Source organism: Falco peregrinus, chromosome 1, assembly GCF_023634155.1.
Source record: "Falco peregrinus isolate bFalPer1 chromosome 1, bFalPer1.pri, whole genome shotgun sequence".
Lineage (NCBI taxonomy): Eukaryota > Metazoa > Chordata > Aves > Falconiformes > Falconidae > Falco > Falco peregrinus.
Genome location: NC_073721.1, coordinates 27,256,661 through 27,268,658, shown reverse-complemented (window position 1 = coordinate 27,268,658; position 11,998 = coordinate 27,256,661). Strand labels below are relative to the sequence as shown.

At 43.8% G+C, this 11,998-nt stretch overlaps 1 protein-coding gene across 4 annotated transcripts; it reads left to right on the top strand.

Moving 5' to 3' along the window:
* Window positions 1-482: 482 nt before the first annotated feature.
* CCNJ (cyclin J) lies at window positions 483-10,750 on the top strand. Of its 4 annotated transcripts, XM_055816934.1 has the most exons (7): window positions 511-639; window positions 950-1,047; window positions 1,605-1,691; window positions 2,767-2,977; window positions 5,403-5,702; window positions 5,794-5,953; window positions 7,629-10,750. In XM_055816934.1, exons 4-7 carry the CDS (start codon window positions 2,911-2,913, stop codon window positions 8,038-8,040), a joined length of 939 nt encoding a protein of 312 aa, XP_055672909.1. In that variant the 5' UTR covers window positions 511-639; window positions 950-1,047; window positions 1,605-1,691; window positions 2,767-2,910; the 3' UTR covers window positions 8,041-10,750. The 4 variants fall into 4 exon arrangements, with proteins under 4 accessions (XP_055672900.1, XP_055672916.1, XP_055672909.1 ...); XM_055816925.1 differs by lacking the exon at window positions 1,605-1,691 and having other exon boundaries at window positions 483-639; XM_055816941.1 differs by lacking the exons at window positions 950-1,047; window positions 1,605-1,691 and having other exon boundaries at window positions 499-639.
* The last annotated feature ends 1,248 nt before the right edge of the window (window positions 10,751-11,998 follow it).

The window sequence follows — 11,998 nt, the reverse complement described above, 5'->3', positions numbered from 1 at the left end:
GATACAGGTCCTGCAGACCCTCCCCGTGTCAAAAACCTCACAGCTGAATCAAAAAGGGAAATAGGGGTGGGGACGCCACGGGGGGTGGCTCGCAAAAACAAAAGCAAAAGGCGCTACCGGGTGCGCAGGGCGCTGAGCACTACCGTGCTGCGGCCGAGGGGAGCCCCGACACGCCCAGCGGCAAGGCCCCAAGGCCCCCGCGGGCCCTAGGACGGACTACCCCGCGCCCGGGGTCTCTGCGGAAGGGTGAGGCCGAGCCCCCTGCGCCTCTCCGAGCGCGTGCGGCCGCGGCGCCCCCTCAGCCCCGGGCCTTTATCGGGGCGGCCACGGCAGCGCCGCGGGCCCAAAGCCCCCCCGCGCGTGGCCGCGGAGCGCGGGGCTCGGCGTGCCCCGTGAGCGCCGCGCCCTGATTGGCGCCCGGCGGGCGGGCCGTGCTGTAAGGCGGCAGGCGATTGGCGGGCGGGCGGCCGCGTGCGGGCGCTGACTGGCTTTGTACACACGCCGGCCCGCTCAGCCCTTTAACAATGGGCGAGGCGGGCGGCGCCGCGTGATGGCGGGGGAGCCCTCGGGACGCCGCGCCGCGCTCAGGTGTCCCGGGCCCGGCCCCGCCGCGGCCGCCGGCCGCGCCGCTGCGTAGGGGTGAGTGGCGGCTCCGGCGGGGGGAGCGCCGCCGCCTTTGTGGGGGCGCGATCGCCCTCCCCCGCGGCCGCGGCTGCCGGGCTTCTCCGCGCCCCTCTCGCCCGGCCGTGCCCCGCGGCGGGAGAGGGCGGCTTAACGAGCCTCACTTGCGCGCCCCGCATGGCGGCCAGCTGGGCCGGGGGGCCGGGGGCGCCCCGCGGCGCGGGCGGCAGCTGATCGCGTTTAACCGGGGGCGAGCGAGGAAGGGGCGAGGGTGGCGCTGCCCGTCCCGCCCCGCCCGCGCTCAGCGAGCGCCGCTTCCTCCCCGCAGCCCAGGCCCGGCTCCGCGCCGCCCCGCTGATGGAGCTGGAGGCGCAGTGGTGGACAGGACAGCTGGCTGCCGACATCCACCAAGCGCTTCGCTACAAGGTAGCCCGGCGCGGCGGCGGCGGGGGGGCGCCGGGGGGCGGGGGCCGCTCCGGCCGCGGGGGAGGCGGCGAGCCGGCGGCGCCTTTGTGAGGGCTCCCGCAGCCGGAGCTGGCGCGGCCGCCTGGAGCGCGGCGGGTGGGGGGCGGCCGCCGGGGTCCAGCGGGACTCTGCGTCTCTGAGCGGCAAAAGGGCCCGTGTCCGGCCCGGGGCGGCGCTCGGGTGGCGGGCCGCGCTCTGACAGCTCACCTGGCGGGCCGCGGTGGGCAGGCCCGGGGCCGCGCTGCCCGGTAGGTGGGCCCGAGCCCGAGCTCCAGCGCTGCGCTGCGGCCGCGACGAGCGAGGCACAACCCGCCGGGGGCTGCGGGTAGCGCCGCCGCCCGCCCCGAGTGGCTCTTCGGAGCCACTTCCACCGTGGAGCACGTCTTTCGCCCGCAGCCGAAAGTCAGCTACAGTGGCCGAACCTACTAAACCCGTGCTTTTGCTGCCTGATAGCTTTTGATGAGTGGAGTATCTCTCTTGAAGGTGTGACTGCTAAAGCGACTTTTTCTTTTTTGCAGGGTTGAGGGGGCACACAAGAGAAGGACAGGATAATTTAATTGCTTCCAAAGTTACCATATACTAAAACTAAGTTAGTGTTGTGAAAGGTGAATTCTAAAGCTTAGTAGGTACGGGTGGGGAGGTGTCGGTTCATTTGGGTGGGGTTTTTCATTTCAATAGCATGTTTCAGAACTTTGAATTGACCTTAAAACTTCGAAAATTTTGGGCGACTGCGTTCCACCTTGATGTCATCAGACTGTCCCGCTGGAAATTTGATTGTACTCAAAATCCTACTTAAACTCAGTAAGCAGACTGCACAATCCAGCTCGTAAATTTACTCATTTTAATTGAAGACAGCACCGCTGTTCTCCTGTACGCAAGAGGAGATACTGGCTACTAGGCAGGAGTCTAGGGAGCGTTCTTTCTACTAGCCCGAGTTTTCTATTCAGAGTAGACGATCTACGTTGATAGGGCTTTTGTTTTGTGGAGTCCCAACCAGGAGACCGTGTGAAGTTTACCGACACTTAACTAAGGGTCTGAGAGCACACTGTAATCAGTGTCAGTGCAACATCAACGAGATCTGATTAAGTCAACGTTTAAACATATGCATGCAGCAAATGTTGACACATGCACACCCCGTTCCCCTTCCTGAGGCTGCTGCCTTCAGCTAGCTGCTGGTGCCCTCCTCCTGGAGGCACCTGGAGGAGATCTGGCAGCATCGGAACACGCAAACACTTCAGTACAAAGTCCGATTGCTCAGATTGAGCGGTAGCAGGAGGGGGTTGAGTTAAGCTATTGGACTTTGCATTGAAGCAGCTGAGGAGTACTCACATGCCCTTGCTGTTTCCCTGTGGGGAGGTACAGCCTTTGCAGTAGAGTTAATACAACATAAATGGTAAAAGCTAAGGTTGCTCTATTACCCAATTACCCAATTGAAAGATGTTAAATTTGAAATTATTATACTAATGCTGTGCAGAACCAAGTTATTTCTGATTTCTTCTGCAATACTGCAAATATACTTTATTCTGTGAAAAGGGATGCTGAAATTATGGGAACAGAAGGAAGAGGGCAAAAATCTTTTGAAATTTCCACTATAAAATTGAGAATGTCAGCTATATTGATCTGATACCAATTCAGACTAAATGATTGTTTTAATAAAACTACATGCTGCTATCCATCTAGGAGCTGAAGCTGCCCTCCTACAAAGGCCAATCTCCCCAGTTACATCTGAGAAGATATTTTGCGGATCTGATTGCTATTGTGAGCAATCGGTTCAGACTCTGTCCTGCTGCACGACATCTAGCTGTGTATCTATTGGACCTCTTTATGGATCGTTATGACATATCTATACAGCAGCTGCATGTGGTTGCTCTTTCCTGTTTACTTTTAGCAAGTAAGTATGTAGCATGAAACTTTTAACTAGAGCAATGTAGGTTCTACTGCCAAATACAAGGCACGTCTTGATGGAATATGGCAGGTAGGGGAAACAAAGTGGTTATAAAAGACAGGCACATTGGAGTGTATCAGTTTGACCGACTTGGTAGAGGCTTTCTTCAGACTCTTGTTTTGACTCCTGTTGGCACCTGATGAAACTGAGGGGAGAAAAAACAAACTGCCTTTAAAAACTGATGTTTATGCTTGGAAACAAATTGTTCTAAGGTAAACTTTCAGAGCTGTATTGTAAGAATGGAAATGCCTTTGTGAGGACATTTCAAAATAGGTAGATCCAGTGCTGGAAGTGAGAAATTTGCATACCTGTGATAAAGGAAGAAATTAACCCTATGTAGACTGCACTGCACCCTACTGATGGTGCTGTGTGGTTCTGGAATACTTCAGATTTCATAAACTGCAGTGTTAAGTGAAGTAAGCTGAAGGCTAACATAAATCCTGTATTTCACATAGGAAGTGTAATAGTGGTGAAATACTGTTTTGGGTGAAATATTGGTGAATGCACAGTACTCTGAAGACAGAATTAATTACGAACACTCATTATGAACAGTGCTGCTTATATTGACCTAGATTCTTGTGATGTGTATCCATCTTTTGACATTTGTGGACCCCTTTTAGATGTCCTCAGATCAATATGGTTAATAGTTTGCTGGGGTACCTGCTGGCACTTCTTAAACTGACAGATTCAGAGAAACAGGTCCTGGTAACAGAACTAACTGTTGGTTCAGATTCTGCCAATCTGTTTCTCTGAATCCATTTCCATTTTCTCAAATAGGATGTATCAGGTTGTAGCTCTAGGCCCTCTTCTCTAGGACACCAGAGCACTGAGGTGTTGGTTATTTTTGGTATACTGCTTCCTTTTATTGCATCTCCTGTCTCCACCAAGAGAGCTATTCAGGATAACAGTTAAACAAGAAAAGGGTTATTTTAGATTCTTCTGGGGGTAAACTTTGACTGGATGCTACCAGCCAGCAATCTTCTCTTGGCAAAGGATGAGGTGTTGAGTGTGAAAACCTTGTCTCAGAAACCAGTGTGATACATTTAGGAAAATGGATTGGCTTTGAACTAATGCTGGATTTTTTTCAAATGAAATTTATGTTCTGAAGATATTTTTTTTTTAATTAAAAAATCACCTTTGCCATCTTTCATGACAAACTGCAAGTAGAGCTCCAAAAGCCTGGAGTACTTGCTCTTCTGAGCAGCTGTGTATGAATTGTTTCAGAAAGCACAAACCAGAATGCTATTTTAAACTTTTGCCCTGTGGGGCTTAAACAAGCAGTTTAATCAGTGGTGCAATAAGGTGGACAAATCACACTGTGATATATATGATAAAGTTATAGAAGTAATAAGAGAAATTATTATGTGACTCCTGAAGCTTTTATTTCTGTATTATGGGAAACAAAACCTAACGGTCTGGAACTGGTGTTAGATTAAGTCCTGTAGAAGTACCTCCATGTTGGAAAAAAGCAAATGTATATTCAGTCCTGCAAAACTCTAAAAATGTGCATTTACAACATATCATGTACTACTGAATAGAGAGTGTAAGATGGAAAGAATTCGCAATGAAATTGAAATAGCACAACCATATGGCAAACTGTATGGAAATGTGACACTTGTTTCTCTTATTAATGGGTTTTCTACATACACAATTTTGCTTCAGGCTAAAACCATACAGGCCTGACAAGTTAAAGTGCAGGGAAAGCGTAAGCTGCTAGCAGTGTTAAAGTTGAAACCATGTATATGGCTGTGTGTGTTTTCAGATGCACATTGCTGAAATCTACTTGTTTTGAACTGCTGGAGCAGGTCACCAGCTATCAAATCTGAAACGATACCTACTGTAACAGGCATTAAGAGCGGCCTCTTTGGCTACAGCTCTATATTCTAATGAGTTTTAGAAACAAAAAAAAAGGGGGGGGGGGGGCGGGCAGGAGGGTTATTAAAGACAAATGCTGTTTTGTATGCCAAGTCATATCACAGTGGTATTTCATTGAAGATGGGTACACATTATACAATAATTTGGTGACAAAAACTTGCATATGCAGTGCCAGTGATGTCCTAATAGAGCTTCTGCTCTTGGCAGTAAGCTTCTGTGTGCTGGGGTGGGAAAACCAACAGGAAACATGGCACTGCACAATATCCTACGCAGTGTTTGACATTATCTGTTGAAATTTAGCCCTTTATAGAACATACTCCCTTTTTGTCCCTGACATCTTCCATTTGAGCTTTGCATCTGCAGGAAAGTCTCAAACTTGTTTGACATAGTAGAATTGAAATATGACCAACACGGATGTTAGATACAGTCTATTTTATAGTTCATTTGTGCTAAACCTTTTTTTTTTTTCCCCCCTCCTCTTTCTGTTCACCTGAAGGTAAATTTGAAGAAAAGGAAGACAGTGTTCCCAAACTTGAACAGTTGAACAGCTTGGGTTGTATGACTAACATGAATTTGGTACTAACAAAACAGAATTTACTTCATATGGAGTTGTTATTGCTAGAAACATTTCAGTGGAATTTGTGCCTCCCAACTGCTGCTCATTTCATCGACTATTATCTTTCTATTGCTGTCCATGAGACCGATCTTCATGATGGCTGGCCAATGGTTTGCTTAGAGAAGACTAAGTTATATATGGCAAAATATGCTGATTACTTTCTGGAAGTCTCACTGCAAGGTGAGTTACGTATTTCAGGTAATGACTCCTCTGCTGTCTTGACAGACAGTGTCCAACTTAAATGAATCTTTTCCTTATTCCTTCTTTCTAGATCATGCATTTTTAAATTACGCTCCTTCTTTAGTTGCTACTGCGTGTGTAGCTTCTTCAAGGATTATCTTGCGTCTCTCACCGACATGGCCTACCCGACTCCATCATCTTACTGCATATTCCTGGGATTTCCTGGTGCCATGTATTGAGCGACTATTAATGTAAGTTAACAGCAGCAGCTTTTTTAAAGCCCATTTCCACATCTGTTGGCACGCCTAATTGCTGTTAGCACTGAAAGTAAATTTCTTTTTTAATTTCAGTTTTTCTATTCTAAAAATACTTAGGTGTTGGTAGTATTATTAGGTAATAACTGGTTTTTTTCTTTCCAAAAAAGAAAACCTTACTAGACCTAACTTCTTCCCTGTTCTTTCAACAAACAAACTTCGGCCTTGCATTTCCACTGAAGATCTTCTGGTATGCTTTGAGAATCTGTGATAGAGTTTGTTCCCAATCTCTGTAGTCTGAGGGAGCAAAAAGAGTTAGTGAAGAGTACTGAAGGCATAGGAGCTCCTTCTTACTCTGAAGACTCTATGCCTTGGAACTTCAAGGGATTATGGATCAAACGGATTATGGATCAAAGAGGCAGACTTTTTGAGTGGCCAACTTTTGTGGGGAGGAAACGACCAGGAGGTTGTATCTATTTTTGCTGTACCCATTTTTGCACTGCAGCGGAGAGAGACAGCTGACATGAAATAAACATGCCAAGGAATGCCAAGTGAGCCTTCTGGGAAGGGATGTTACACAATCGGTTCTTTTATTCTGTTTAGATCTTAAGATCAAAACCTATGCCCACCATAACTGCTTTCCTCCTACAGAAGTTTGCTCTTGCCCAGATGTAACACAGTTGTGTTCTGTAGAAGCACAGGAACAGCTGTATCTGGAAGAATCACATCTTCCTTATAAGTGCGACATTATCCCCCTGATGATGGCCTCTTTTGGCTTCACTAATACGTGTAATGAAAGGAATAGTACCTAAAGCATTCAAGTGCTGTTGCAGAAGTGTTTTCAGTATTGCTCTGGAATGGCAGGGGGAGGGGGCAGAGAAGGGTGAAGCCTTTTGGTCATCTTTGCAGTGCGCCATAAAGGGTTAGGTGAGGGGTTGAACCCCAACTGTCTTCAAGAGATCTGCCCTGTGTAGGCAGTACCAAAAAACTTAGATGCTTTTTGGCCCAACTGAAGTGTGTAAATGGCACCTGCTTAACCTCAGGCATAAAAGCAAGAGAAAAGTATGTCTGAGTACGTTTCAGACAGGTGTAAATCAAAGGGAATTTAGGTGAGCTGAACTAAATTAAGTACTGGGTGAGCTAGAATACAGGTGAGAAGAATTAAAAAAAATACGCATTTCCAATCCCCAGAATAGGATCCAATATTCAATGTACATATGATCTTTAAGTACTGTAATGTAGATCTCTAAAAACCCTCTAATATCTTGTCTTCAAAAAGCTTATACTCTGTTACCCAATTTAAATGAGTTAGAAGCGGCAAGTTTTAATTTCAGTCTTTGGTAATCTGGCACTTTCTTGCAGTACACTAACAGACTTTATTGCACTGGTAATTTTAGATACTGCTGTATTATTGTTTTTGTACTTGGCTTTTATCTGCATTTTATGTTGCTACACAATGAGGTGACATTCTGAAAAGAAACTAACCTAAAGAAATTTGAAAACCTTAGATTACTTTAAAGGGTTGGCTAATATTTTATCTTTCTGGTTTTTTTAAAACTTTGGAAGCTTTCAGATAATTGCACCATTTTTTAGAGTGATCTTAAAAGTTAACCCAAAAAAGTTTAAATGAATTATCTCTTTTCACATACTCTGTCTTCTCAATTTGTTTTAGTGCACACGATAATGATGTGAAGGAAGCAAACAAGCAAAAAGGACAACATGCTCAGTCTGCCCAGCACGCTGTATTTCAGACCCCAGCTCCAACTCCCCAGCAGGCTAATGCTCAACAGCACGTACCACAGTATCTCCAAGGTCATCAGTCTTCATTACAGTATCACCACCAGACATCGCAGCAGCAAAATTGTCAACAGATACCATCATCTAATCACACAGCCTCTTACCCACTTCAGACTTGCCCTGCTGCCTTACAGTCTAGTGCTCAGGCTCGAGGCCACGTACAGACTGGTGCTGCAATGTCACTAGCTGTTCCGCTAGAAGTGAAGCCATGTATAAGTGTCTCCTACAACCGGAGTTACCAAGTGAATGGACGATATTCCTGTATTACTCCCTGCTTTGAGAGGTGATAAGTACAAAATGGTTTTGTGCTTGTTTCTTTGGGGTGGGAACTTGCGTTGAGGGGAATTGTTTTGGGTTTTTTTGTTAAACCTCAAGTAAGTTTGAGGGCAACAAATGGAATAAAAAAACAACTGTCTTTCCAGAAAAAAAGCAACTGGATTGGCAAGCAGTACCATAGCTCAAATACAGACTGCAGAAAATAAGCACACAGAACACCCTCTGAAAAGAATGTGTATACCTGGGGGTACCAAGTTCTTACTGTGGCGCTTGGAATACTCTGTGCTTCTAATGCACGTCTTTGAAATATTAGTCAAAAGAAAAATAGCTGTGGACTAACTACAGACTTACTTTTTAATGAAGGAGATACACAGTATTATTTTGAAGAAATTTATGTAATACCACCATACAGTATTAACACTTCCTTTAAATTTACTGAAACTTATCCATTGGATGCCAGACTTCTCCAGATACATGGGGACCACAGGAAGAAATAGATCTCACCTGGCTAACTCCATACTCTTGCCCCTTTTTCAGCACTTGTGCTGGATATTTGTTTTAGGCTAAGGCATTTGAATTAACTGGTGTTTTGGCTAGTTTTAAGTTTTGTACCTCACAGAATAGACACTATGTTTTTGCTTCTTTTCTCCTCCCTATCCTTCTTATGTTTAAAGTAACTCTTTCATACTAACTCAGGGAATTTTCTGCTCATTACTCTGTGCTGCTGGTTTGTACACTTAATTAGGTATAACTTGAGGGAGGAAGGTAGAGAGGGAAGAGACCATAGCAAGTGGAGTGGCTTTTCTTCAGGGCATCTATATGCAGAGTACCAAAGGGATATGTTAGTGTTCACCGAACGTAGATGTGAAGAACTGCCCAGCAGCATGGTATTGAGTAATTGAAGAAAAGAGAAAGTTTCAGCTGAACTTGTACTGTACCAGACCTACTACAGTGGCTGCAATTCCTCTGTATACACACACACAAACGCATATATTATAAACCAACAGAAAGCATCCTCCAGCTGTACTGACAGGATCACTCGTACAATATCCCGTTCTGTCAGGCTTATAGCGGAGGGAAATTCTCAGGTAATAGTGGGGCAACTTTTTCTTCTACTGTTTGGGAGTTCTAGAAGATGCAGAGAGATTTACTCTTCTAAATGGGTGGATCAACGATATATTACAGAGTGAACTGCTTTATCACAATTAAGGTGCTAATTACATGACTTTATGGAATTACACCATCTCCTGTGGAGTGGATCATCTGAGGGTAGAACGCTTCACTCATCCAACTCTTGGATGAAAATGGTGGTAGAGGTATTAATGGAGGATTTTTGTTTGTTTGTTTTTTAAATACAAGAAGATACCTGACTTTCTCCTGTGGTAGAATATGGGAGGGAGAGGTAGGATTCTTATGTGGACTTAAGGCTTTTTTTTTTGGTTTTGTTTGTTCTTTTACCACTTTCTCCCATCTTAGTGGTAGCACTTAAAATCGTGTACCATCTAATAACGCTGAAGTGTTGTGAATCTTAGAGAGACTGTTTTGAAAGCAGGGGCAATTAAGATACATTATCAAGAGGCATGCTTTATCACAGGAGAGGGGGCCTTCCCTCCATTCTGAAAATTATGGTAGGACAGCTGTGCTCATTCTTTCTGGGGCTGAATGATAACATGCTACAAAAACCTATTTATTGTTGAGGAGAAGTAATCCTGTTTATCTTGTTTTGTTTTTCTTTGCATAAATCCCAATTTTTGTTGTGGGCTTCTGTAGCATATATGTACCAGTCAAGAAGGGTAGAAGGGTGAAAGAAAGAGATGACCCTCTCTGCTTTATGCTAGAGAATCAACTTTGAAATAGGCATAGTGTGGTCAATTCTTAATTAAAAGTGCAGGTTGGGTTTGGTTTGGGTTTTTTTTCCCCCTTTCCTTTTTTCATCTCTTAATGAATATTTCCCCATGTCTAAGAGTAGTGTTAAGTAGAGACTTTCCACCTCATAAGATGCCATGCTTTCTATTCAGTATCGTTACCTATTTAAGAGGGAAATGGACTTCTGTCAGTTTCATTTTGTGGCAATGCTATATCCAAGTCCTCAGTGCTCTAACTACCTCTGATGCTATGAATGTACAGTCTTGTAATAGACCATGACTTGAAATAACAGCAGATGCCTGTAGCATTTTTTTCTGTATAATCTTTACATCAGCTAATTTGTCATCTTTATTTGTGACACAGCAGTATAGACTCTTCTTTTTGGGGGATTAGTAAATTTATGCCATAGGCATTTGATATATAAAAATTTAACTAATACTTAACACTGGAATTATAATGGGCGGGGGGCTTATTCAGTTAGTTAATACTGCAAATTTACATTTAATAGGGTTTGGTTTTTTTTCTATTTTAAGACATTAGCTCAACCATAAAAAGATCCACTACATACTGTTTGTTTTTAATTTATTACTTATTCTGAGTTTTTTCTGACACTACAGCTGCATAATGACTACAGAGAAAATGTACACTGAACAGTTTCAATATATTATTTAAAAGGGCTTTACCAGTGTACATGAAAAATACACTGTTCTTACTATTAGAACCAAAATGTGTTTTTTTATGGGATAAATAAGAATGGTGCTCTTAAATGCAAAATGTCCAAAACAATGGAATCTTTGTGAGTGCTATGCATTCAACTTTTATTTTTAAAAATAAAAGTAGTTTTGAGTAAGAAGGCTCCAGTGTGTATTATGCTTTTGTGTTTGTGGTTTTTAAAAATATGTAAACTGACCCTAATCTGTTGTGCGTCATCCCTGTGTATGGGCTGAAGATGTAAGGACTTCTTTCTTTCCCCACCCCTTCTGTGACACTATAATAAGCTTCAGGAACACTCTAACTTCACAATGAAAAAAAAGTAAAACGGGAAGGAAATCATGCAGGAAGGGGCTCTAAAACTAATTGCACCCACAGCATATGCTAAACATTGCACACTTCAACAGTGGGTCTAGCACACAGCTTTAACAAAGAGATCAAGAACAAAAGAACTGTAGTAGTTAAAAAAAGAGTGGAGGTGAATTAATTTTGTTCTCATTAAAAAAAAAAATAGTGATAACTGGCAATCTTGTACTTCCAATATTAGAAATCATTTAGGAGATGATGAGGGAAGAGCCTTTTGTCAAGAGCTACAAGTGCTTAGGTTACTTCCAATAGCTGTGAAGGCTCAATCATGCTGAAGGCAGCATAAAATCATGTGCTGCATCCTAGCAGAGATGATTTTCAGTGCTTACAAATTTCTGAAAACTGCTTCTTGCCAAAAGAAATTCTAGTTCTTCCTAACAACATGCACATTTCACATTTGTAGCAAGGCTATATGATTATGCCTAGAGCTCCAAAATTTAAGCAGGTTGCATAGAACTTAATTCCTCTGAAGTTAGAAAATGGAATTGTGAGGTCTCTGTTAGCTTGCACCCATCCATTTAGGAATAAACTCCTGATTGTGAAAACCCTTCTATAGAGCCTAGAGGCAGAGGCAAGCTCTGCTCTGTCCCACTAAAAAAACAAGGGCAATGCTCCAGTATGATAGTGGCATGCATATTACATGGATACTTTGATCTGGAACATTTGGTCCCCACCCTTAGGGCAGCAAAAGTCAAGTCTGTCTAGACTGTCTCATTAAAATCTGGAATTTTTGTATTTTTCACTGTAATTACAAAATAGGAACTACCCCTGACCTTTGCAAGTCTAACAGCAAGGACTGCCAGCTACTTTTCAATATTTCAGTAGAAGTCTCAGCTTCAGATTTTAAATTGCAAGTTTGAAGCTTTTTGTGTTGTAGGTAACTAGAAATGCTTTATTTCTGCTTTCCATGACCCAGGTTCATGATCTACATTAAATATGAGAATATTTATATTCTTACAGCATTGCAAATTTAGCATAAAAGATGAAATTTCAAGTTAACAATTTAGTGACTGGCACATCACTAGA